Source organism: Salvia splendens, chromosome 18, assembly GCF_004379255.2.
Source record: "Salvia splendens isolate huo1 chromosome 18, SspV2, whole genome shotgun sequence".
NCBI classification, from domain to species: Eukaryota; Viridiplantae; Streptophyta; class Magnoliopsida; order Lamiales; family Lamiaceae; genus Salvia; species Salvia splendens.
In genome coordinates, this window is record NC_056049.1 from 9,998,998 (window position 1) to 10,010,322 (window position 11,325).

Sequence of the window (11,325 nt, forward strand, 5' to 3'; positions counted from 1 at the left end):
GGAATGATGCCCATGAAGAAGAGGGATCCGGGAAGTTGTGTGATTCCTTGTGAGATAGGCAACACAATTTTCACCAAATGTCTATTGGATCAAGGATCGGGGATCTCACTGATGGCGTTGAAAACAGCACGTGCCATTGGACTGGAGAACAGAATGGAGCCCATCGACATTGCTCTACAATTGGCTGATCACTCCATTGTGAAGCCCACAGGAATAGTAGAGGATGTCTTGGTCAAGGTAGATAAGTTCGTCATCCCCGTTGATTTCATAGTATTGGATATGCCTGAGGACAAAGAGGTGCCAATTCTGTTTGGCAGACCGTTTCTTGCCACAGGGGACGTGTTGCTAGGAGCAAAGGACAACTCAGTCACGTTTAGAATTAATGGTGAGCAAGTGACCATTAATGTGGAGAAAGCGATGAAGCATCCTAGTGATGCAAAAGCGTGCTTTAGAGTTGATGTCCTCGACAAGTGTATCTTTGACAAGATGCGTTGCTCGGCAAGTATAGAAGGAAGCATTTATGATAAGGGGAGCTTGGAAAGAGACTTTGGTTCGACAATTAAAGTTGATTTTGATTTTGATGAAAGTGAGGATGCTCAAATTGATCAACCAAGTCTCGAGAATGAATGTGTGGTGGATACTTTCGTGGCGGATGTGCAGCCTTCAATTGAAGTACCACCAAAGCTAGAATTGAAGCCACTCCCGACAAATCTGAAATACGCATTCCTTGGTGAGAATGAATCTTTACCGGTTGTGATATCGGCGATGTTGAATGATGAAGAAGAATTGAAGTTGATAGAGCTACTGAAGTCACACAAGAAAGCTCTAGGTTGGTCCATTGCCGACATCAAAGGAATTAGCCCCGCAATATGCATGCATAAAATCTTGATGGAAGATGGAGCTAAGCCGGTAAGAGAGAGACAAAGGAGGTTGAACCCACTTATGCAAGAAGTGGTTGAAAAAGAAGTGAAGAAATTGTTGAAATATGGGATGATCTATCCCATTTCCGATAGTGAGTGGGTTAGCCCGGTGCAATGTGTACCAAAGAAAGGGGGAATAACCGTGACTGTCAATGAGAAGAATGAAGTTTTGGCAACTCGATTGGTGAACTCATGGAGAGTGTGCATGGATTATAGAAAGTTGAACACGGCGACGAGAAAAGATCACTTCCCGTTGCCATTTCTGGATCAGTTGCTCGATAGGATCGCGGGTTATTCCCATTATTGTTTTCTAGATGGATATTCGGGGTACAATCAGATTGCAATTGCCCCGGAAGATCAGGAAAAGACGACATTCACATGTCCTATTGGAACTTATGCCTTCCGCCGGATGCCTTTTGGTTTGTGTAATGCACCGGCTACATTCCAACGTTGCATGATGGCAATTTTTTCCGATATGAATGAAGATATCATGGAGATCTTCATGGATGATTTCTCCGTCTTTGGATCCTCATTTGACTTTTGCTTAGAAAACTTGAGACGGGTCCTACAAAGATGTGAGGAGTCAAATCTCGTGCTAAATTGGGAAAAGTGTCAATTTATGGTCAAGGAGGGTATAGTGTTGGGACACAAGGTGTCAGAGTTGGGGTTGGAGATGGATAAGGCGAAGATTGATGTGATCTCGAAGTTACCTCCCCCAACGAATGTGAAGGGCATCCGTAGTTTCCTTGGTCATGCGGGATTCTACCGACGGTTTATAAAAGATTTTTCAAAGATTGCAAAGCCACTTTGCAACTTGCTTGAAAAGGATGCCAAGTTCGTCTTTGATGGGAAATGCCTTGAGGCATTTGAATTGTTGAAGAAAAAGCTAGTCGAAGCTCCTATTATTATCACACCCGATTGGTCAAAGCCGTTTGAGTTGATGTGTGATGCTTCAGACTATGCTGTGGGGGCCGTTCTAGGCCAAAGGAGAGACAAGGTCCTACACGCCGTCTACTATGCTAGCAAAGTACTCAATGAAGCTCAACTGAATTACACCACGACAGAGAAGGAAATGTTAGCAGTTGTGTATGCTTTCGAGAAGTTTCGTGCTTACTTACTTGGCACGAAAGTGGTAGTGTTCACGGACCATTCAGCTATCAAATATTTGATGAATAAGAAAGATGCAAAGCCTCGGTTGGTAAGGTGGATCCTCTTACTACAAGAGTTTGATGTGGAGATTAAAGACAAAAAGGGGACCGAGAACTTGGTAGCTGATCATCTCTCTAGACTAGAGGGATTGGAAGAGACGAAGGATGAAAGAAAGAAAAGGATAAATGAGAAATTTCCCGACGAGCAAGTGTTGCAAGTGGAGGCTCGGGAAACATATGTGCCGTGGTTTGCCAATTTGGCGAACTACCTTGTCACGGGCATTATACCAGAAGGGTTGTCTTCTAACCAAAAGAAGAAATTTTTGAGTGACACCCGCACGTATGTTTGGGAAGATCCGTTTCTCTTCCGCATTTGTAGTGATGGAGTTATTCGAAGGTGCGTTGGAGAGCATGAGCACCTTCAGATTTTGTCTGCATGCCATGATTCGTTGTATGGCGGCCACTTTGGAGCACGACGAACGGCTTTTAAAGTGCTTCAGTCCGGATTCTTTTGGCCATCGATCTTCAAGGATGCAAAAGCCTATGTAGAGAGATGTGACAGTTGCCAAAGAACCGGCAATATCTCGTGGAGAAATGAAATGCCGATGAATAATATTCACGAGGTAGAACTTTTCGATGTTTGGGGAATAGACTTCATGGGACCGTTTCCCAAGTCTAATGGGCAGCAATACATTCTCGTTGCTGTTGACTACGTTTCTAAGTGGGTAGAGGCAGTGGCCTCGGCGACCAATGATGCTAAAGTGGTGCTGAAGTTTATCAAGAGTCACATCTTTAACCGCTTTGGGATACCACGAGCCATTATCAGTGATGGAGGAACTCATTTTTGCAATAAGTTATTTGAGAACCTCCTAGGTAAGTATGGTGTCCAACACAAGGTTGCTACCCCTTATCATCCCCAAACGAGTGGTCAAGTTGAAGTATCCAATCGTGAGATAAAGCGGGTGCTTGAGAAAGTTGTAAGGCCGTCTCGGAAGGATTGGGCTCAAAAGTTAGATGATGCTTTGTGGGCATATCGAACGGCGTATAAGACTCCGATTGGAACTTCACCATACAAGTTGGTCTTTGGAAAGGCTTGCCATTTGCCGGTAGAGCTTCAGCATAAAGCTTTTTGGGCTTTGCAAAAGCTTAATTTGGATTATGATGCTGCAGCCGAGAAAAGGGTGTGTGATATGAATGAAATGGACGAGTTTAGGCTTCATGCATACGAGAGTGTTGATCTCTACAAAGAGCGTGCTAAGAGAGTACATGATGCAGCCATTAAGCCTCGTCAATTTCATGAGGGACAACGGGTCCTTTTGTACAACTCTCGGCTTAAACTGTTTCCGGGCAAGCTCAAGTCAAGATGGTGGGGGCCTTATGTGGTGCACAAGGTATACCCCTATGGTGCTGTGGATGTTCAGGATGAGAAGAATGGGAGCATTTGGAAGGTGAATGGCCAACGCTTGAAGGCCTATGTTGGAATTGAAGGTGGCATGGAGACAGAAGAGGTGGTCACACTAGAGAATCCGAAAGTGTAGACCAAGGATGAAGAAGGTCGAGCCAACGACTATAAACAAAGGCGCTGATTGGGAGGCAACCCAAGTTTTTTTGTCTTTATTTTTGATTTCATATGTTGGAGGTTTTGTTTGCTCAATTCTTTCCTCTAACGTTTTTTTGAATTGAGTGTTTCTTTTTGTAGTTTTTGTTCTTTTTGTAGGAGCAACTGGGAGTTAGGATTGGAGCTTAGGAGGAAGCACACCTGCAAAGGATTTTTACACCCACCCGCCCACCCGAATGCACTATGGATTTCATGCCAATTTTGGGGGAGTCTTCTTACCCTTTAATCTTTATGTCTTCTTTGCATGCATTGAGGACAATGAAGCATTCAAGTTTGGGGGGGGGTTGTGAATGATTTGTGATGCATGATGCATGTTTTTTTTTTTTTTTGGGTGTATTATATGCTAAAATGTTTTGAATCTATGTATTTGACGGATGCATGTTAGATCTTCGGCTTTCTGGTTGGGAAATTTTGCTTAATTTTACTTGAACTTTGAAGCCTAGGATGAATGGAATGGGTGCATGAATCTATTTGAAAAGCATGTCGTGATTACATCCGATTTCTTGAGTTGAGGAGAGTATGAAAATCGCATGACTTGTGGAAATTATTCTGGATTGATTTGCTTTATCGAGTGAAGTGCTTGCGTTCGTTTGTGTTAACGATTTGGGAGGATAAGGCACTAGGATGAACTCTATGGCCAAATGATCACATGCCTAGTCCATCACATGATCCCCTAGAAGCCACCTTGAGCTTACTTCCTTATTCTTTGTGTAAACACTTAGCCAAACACTTAGCCACTGAAAAAGCCTAATGTTAGCCTCATCAATAGACCTTGCTACTATTTGGGTGCTAAATATAAGTTGAGCTTGGTGTTTTGAGTTGTGAGTGTGGGGGTGGTGGACTGTAAAGAGTAGACTTCTCTAGACTTGATGTAACGTGAAAAGAATGAAGTTCTTAGAAAAAAAGAAGAAAAAAAGACGACCTCCAAATTCGCAAAAGTCGAGGTCTTTACAAAAACAGAAAAAGAAAAAGAAATAATAAGTTGATGAAATAAAGATAGAGCTTCGACAATTGTTTGATGTAATCTTGTCTAGAATAGATCTCAAGTTTGGGGGAGTGTGAGTTGGGTTGTAAAATTTTGGTTGTTCGATCGTTGGAAGGATGTTGTAGGAGGGAAGATTTTGGCACTCAAATGTGTAGCCTTTGAGCTCACTATCCATACTTATCCTACCTCGTCCCTAGCCCCATTACAACCTTGAAATAAGACCTTGGACCTAATCGTTGATGTTTGTGGATGTGTGTAAATAGCTTGGTAGAATTAAAGAAGTTCGGTTTGAAATCTGCGAGTCTATGTGATTAGTAGTGCTTGATGAGTCAATGATGACGGTTTGAGTTGTTTGATCATATGCTCGGACTTACTTTGAAGTGCATCTTGACTTGAAGTTCTAGGAGGATGAGTGATTGTTCTTGAGAGTGGGAAATTTCGATTGGAAATGTTGGGGGTTTAGATTTTGTCACTCACGTCCTTACATGATTCTTTTTGATGAAAATCTCTTTGCGGGTGAAGTTTGGGTGAGTTTTCGTGCTTAAAATGTACCTTGCTCGGGGCGAGCAAGAGCTCAAGTTTGGGGGTATTTGATGCGAAGCATTTTTCTTATACTTTTCCCCCTAAACTACACACTTTTATGTTAATTATAACTCATCAAGTTGTATTTGTATTGAAGTTTAGGAGGGTTGGAAGCTGGAAGTTCGCCGGGTGAAATTGTCAAAGCATGCAGAGATCAGAAACTACGCCCGGTCGGGCGATTATGAGCTTCAAAACGCCCGGTCGGGCGAAACGCGTAAAAGCATGAGGAGAGTCCAGAAAGTTCGCCCGGTCGGGCGATTCTTCAAGACACAAAACGCCCGGTCGGGCGTTTCCCGCGAGCCATCCAGAAGCCTTTCGCCCGGTCGGGCGATTATCCCTTCTAATTTCGCCCGGTCGGGCGTTTGGTGGTTCAACTGCATTTCAGCAGTTTTCTCGGTAGTTTTGCTGGGAAATAAAAAGAAAAAGGAAACGGATGGTGAAGGGGGGAGATACATAGAAAAAGACAGAGGGAGAGAAAGGAGGAGAGGAAGAAGAGAAGGAAGGCATTCCGACCGTTATTCCAACCATCAATTCCCGAATCCCGACTCCACTCGAAGAGAGCCACACACCTATGGTTTTGTTTCTACATTCTACTATGTGCATAGGCTAGACTCTCTTTGTTGCTCCAAGTTGTAATCTAGGCTTGTGCATTTGTTTTAACACCTTGAATCGTATGTTCGATACCAACAATGTGTTTGATAATTAAAATGCTACGTTTTTGGCTAATGATGTAGTGTTGTTAAATCTTAACTATCGTCTCTTTAACATAGCTTAGGATTGATCGTTTGTTGGTATGCTATCGATTTAGAACTGTTCAGGGGATAAATTGATAGTGGATTAGGTAAGTAATTATAGTAGACGACGTTTGTTCCCGCGCGTCTGCAGGAATTAAATGTCGTTGAAAGCTGGTTCATGGAACAAGTGTTCAGCTGACTGTGAACTATACGTCGTAGACATGTTCAGTGCACGCGATTAGGTTGATAATTCTAATCCCGTCATATGGTTCGTTGTAATGGTGTGTAACAACGCAAGCTCAGAGAGCAACTTGGAGTGACTTGTCTTCACGTGTTAAAAACCTCACTTTAGTAGCTTAAGTTAGTTAACCTTCTCAAAATCAAAACAAAATCTTTACATGCTTTGTGTAGTCCTATTAAGTGTAAGCAATCTCGCCTCCCTGTGGATCGACACTTGAAATACTACTACGATACTGTATTCTTGCAGTAGTGTAGTATTATTAGAGTTTAAATAATTGAACTTGATAATCTTTATACATTGTTTGAGAACTCTAAAATACCGCATCAAATATCTTTCAGCCACAACTAGGTCAGTTAGTTTTCTTGTCCTCTTCAGTTTGTTGTGTTGAATCTGTAGTTGCAGCCAAGGCTGGCTCGTCAGCCAAATTCATTCACACGTTTCTTGTCGACCGGGTACTTCCATCTTTGATAAAGATATATCAAAAATATATATGTGCCTTCATCATACGTATCATCTATTGCGTTTTTTCATCATCTTCCAAGACAAACTAAACTCGTCTCTCATTTTATTACTTCTGCTGCCATCATCCTACCAGAATAAAACCTCTCCGTAGATGTGGGTTTAATTATCAGTGTTTTTTGTAAATAATAATCGCATACCAACAACTCACCATCACGGAAGACTGATAGTCGATGTAGTATTGGCATCTTAATCACGAAAGCAAATAGATCATCAATAATTGTGTTCAAAAACTTGTACGTCATCTGCCTCCAGGGTAGGTGGGCAACGGACTTTAGCTTATAATTGATAAAAAGCTGAGGGCACATCATGATAAAACCTGCCGCAGAGAAAATTGAATGTGGTTTTGTATGTAAGATAACACGGTGCGTAACCCTGAACAGAAACATCAAATTCAACAAATTTGCTTTTACAGTTTTAGCATATCATTGCAGAAAAGAGGTATGAAGAATTTCTTTACAGAAACATCTATTTGCTGGAATACACAAACATGGATGAAAGAAAAATCTGAAAACAAGACCAAAATGCTTACCGAACATGTAGACGCAGCTTGTAAGGGATGAAAGGATCCATGAATACCAGCTCTTGTGGCGTTCGTACTTTAGAGAGTAAATAGAGAAACAGATAGCAAGGACGAGCAAGATATATGTCAAGTACTTCATAGCAAGATCATCATATTCCTTTGTCTTGTTTGTAGCATATGAATCACGGTCACGGAATCTCAGCATAGGTATCGTACCAGTTCTGTCCACCTGGGTGGAAGGGAAGCAACCACAGAAGTTCCAGCACAGATTAGTGTTGAAAGCATGAGTTATCTAAATTCGGAAGCTGATAACTGTCAGATACACATCATACACTACATAACGAATTACCCCAATATGCATAGCTTTCCCTATTTTCCAAAACTCAATGCAGCATCCAATGCCAGAACTTGCAAGTATCATCCATGAAGTTTCATTGTCAAGCAGGTAGAGGAAGACAATTAGCTGACAAAAGAAATTCACAACTAGGGGGTGTTCGGTTTGCAAGATTGTATCCCGGGATTAAATATGTAGTGTGTTTGGTTCATTAGATAACTCAATCCTAGATGGATAATCATGGGATAATTAGTCGCTAACCCCCTATTACTCAAATAATCTCACAACTCAATCCTAGATTATATCTAGGTAGTATTATTTTATCTAGGAAACCAAACGCCACCTTAGACTTTCCATTTAGGAGAATACTGCTTTTACAATACAAAACGATGTTATACTGTCATGTCAACCAGCTCCTCCATCCACTACTCACTGCCCCGGCTCCCAACGGGGAGGGGAATAAGTGAACCAACAACAGTGATAATCAAACTTCTATGGATCATGGTGCTGGTTAATGCACTTCCTCAGTGGTCCCACTGTGGTCGAGTCGTATTATTTATTCGGTCGTCCCATTTTAGTTGAGTCCTCTTCTTTTGATGGCAAAAACTATTACATTTAATCTCTCATTTACTTTACTCTATTCAATTATCTATTTTATTCTTTCTCCTCCTTTATTATCTCTTCTTTCTCCTACTTTATTTTCTTTCCACTTGACTCGTTAAACACCCCTTCCTTAATCTTTGTGCCCAAAAGAAATGCATCAACTATGGTAGGATGGAGGGAGTAGTATTTATCAAAAGAAATCACACTAAGGGTGGCATAACACTGAACATATTATTTTTCAGAAAAGGACCCGGAGCTATTAGATATGCTTCAGACTTTCAGTGAACCCAAACATACTCTAGTGAGCAAAAAGTAGGAACCAAATTCTCATCCAATGGATGATTTATCCATTGATCCACCAAAAGATTCTATTACATCTAGGCAATAAGGAAACTCAATACGAAGTCATGCTGTCGAGTGTCGACAACCAAAGGTCAACAATTAGCCATCTGGAGTACTACAAGATTTGTGGCTTCAGTAGGGCCATAAACCACCCACTGATATTCGTAAAATTCATAATTTTAGATTAAAAAAAGTAGAAGAAAAAAGGATGAACAAAAAGCAGCACGCCACGCACATCAATCATGTAAGCTAATTACTGATTACACATTCGCTGCTACGAACCAGTGAATTAATTCCACACGTGAATACATACATATGTAGAGGAGATTGAATTAAACTAAACTCCAATTGAAACAATAGAAGCTGATATGAAATAGTACGAACCAAAAGTTCCCCTTTGTGGAAGAGATTGGAGATCTGTGTTGACGATTGAGTGGGCGATCGTTTTGGTCCGAAGAATTTAGAGGCGAAATACCAGAAAACAGCTATCCTGATTACTCCGGTCAACATCTGTCCCATTCCGGCTTGTTGCTGAGGCTGCTGCCGCCTCACTCCGCCGCAGTCTTGTACTGCCGGCGGCTCCATATCGGTAATAGGTGGTGAGAAGGAGAATACAAGAGAGATTGAGAAGATATCGTGGTTCGACTACTGCGTAACGCTTAGGGCTGACAAATCGGGCGGATTGGGTAGTTATCGGGTCAACCTGATAATGACCCAACCCAATAAGGCCTAACCTGAACCCGACCTGTTAAGGAAACTGTAAATCCGAACATGAACCCGACCTGCTACCTTCAAATCCGAACACGAACCCGTTATCGACACGATATAATATGGGTTGACACGACACGATAACAACCCGAACCCGATATTACACGATTAAAACCTAATATTACACGATTAAACCTTAATTTTAACCTAATTTACACAATTAAAATTCGTTTTATACTATTTAAACTTAATTTATAAGAAATTAAAAAATTAAATTAATATATATATTTTTAAATAATAATAAAAATAATAATATTATTTCTTAATGGGTTACCCGTATCCGACCCGCATCCGACCCGAACCCAACCCGAAATTATCGGGTTCTTAATGGGTCAACCCGATAAGGACACGGATCCAATAAGACTTGACCCCAACCCAATAATTTCGTGTGGATTCGTGTCAGATTATCGTGTCGTGTCAAAAATTGGCAGCAACGCTAAATACTCATACAAGATATAAACTTCAATTCCAATGAATAAATTCGATTTGTATCTCTCAAGATAGCAGATTCCTATTCTCTTATCATTTCACTTGAAAGTTGAAACGCAATAGTTTTAAATAATTAAATTATAGTACTATTTCTGGGAATAATTCTAATCTAAAATACTATATTCATCTCTAAAGAATATGTACTTTGAATTGTTAGGGAAAAATGAGTGAGAGAAAAGACTTTTCAAAATTTGAAAGTTTATATTTATGTGGGATAAACTAAAAAGGAGAGAATACATATTCTTGTGGGACGAAGAGAATATGATTCTATATTTCTTAAATATTATATTTAATTAACACTTGGTATAGTTCAAATTTAGCGTAACTTGGTACAATATTAAGTAAAATTAATAGTATCAGATTGTTAAATGGCTAAGAAGAAGGAGGATTTTGGTAAAAGGCTTGATTATTTTCTTCAACAATATGACACCCTTATATAGGGCATTACAAAGCTTGTGCTACAAGTATTCTTGGGCACCAAGCTAATATATTCTTGGGCACCAAGCTCATGTATTTCTTAGCCTCCAAGCTAATGTATTTCTTAGCCTCCAAGCTAATACAAAGCTTATCCTACAAGCTTATACCTTTCTTTTTCTAACACTCCCCCTCAAATTGAGTAGTGGGATCCCCGATACTCAATTTGTCAAGAACTCCTTCAAGACTCCTTGAGCTAACTGCCTTGGTCAGTATATCTGCTAGTTGATCTTCAGAACGTACAAAAGGGAATTCGACCACTCCTTCTTCAATTTTTTCCTTGATGAAGTGTCTATCCACCTCAACATGCTTTGTTCGGTCATGTTGGACTGGATTCTCTGAAATGCTTATGGCGGCTTTGTTGTCGCAGTATAACTGACTCTTACTTGGAATATAATCAATCTCTGTCATCAATTTCCTCAACCACATGATCTCGGTCAGACCACTCTTAATTCCTCTGAATTCTGCCTCTGCACTAGACAGGGCTACCACCTTCTGCTTCTTACTCTTCCACGTTACCAAGTTTCCTCCAACGAATGTAAAGTAGCTTGAAGTCGACCTTCTATCCACTGGATTACCTGCCCAATCTGCATCAGTATACCCATGGATGTCTAAGTCTCCATTTTTCTTAAACACTATTCCGTGTCCGACGGTTCCCTTCAAATATCAAACTATTCTTAGTGCAGCTTCTAAGTGTTCGGCCTGGGGTTGATGCATAAATTGACTTACAACCCCTACAGCATAAGCGATGTCAGGTCTAGTGTGAGATAAATAGATGAGTCTCCCAACTAGTCGCTGATATTGCCCTCGATCTGCGGCCTCAGCTCCATCTTGTATCTTCAAGCCATGGTTTTGTACAATTGGGGTCTCGGCTGGCTTACACTCTAGTAGGCCGGTCTCTGCTAAGATGTCCAAGATGTACTTCTTCTGTCTCAAGAATATCCCCCGTGGTGAGCGAAGGACTTCAATTCCCAAGAAGTACTTGAGATCACCTAAATCCTTCATCTCAAATTCTTTGAAAAGCTTCTCCTTCAAATTCTCAATT

General features: G+C 40.9%; 1 protein-coding gene across 1 annotated transcript; it reads right to left on the reverse strand.

Annotated features, from left to right (window-relative positions):
• Nucleotides 1-6,447: 6,447 nt before the first annotated feature.
• LOC121776721 (CLPTM1-like membrane protein cnrB) lies at nt 6,448-9,187 on the reverse strand. Its single transcript, XM_042173898.1, has 5 exons — nt 8,934-9,187; nt 7,620-7,775; nt 7,280-7,499; nt 6,899-7,066; nt 6,448-6,742 (listed from the first exon to the last, which is right to left on the reverse strand). The coding sequence occupies exons 1-5, from the start codon at nt 9,132-9,134 to the stop codon at nt 6,645-6,647; spliced, it is 843 nt and encodes a 280-aa protein (XP_042029832.1). The 5' UTR covers nt 9,135-9,187; the 3' UTR covers nt 6,448-6,644.
• Nucleotides 9,188-11,325: the final 2,138 nt, after the last annotated feature.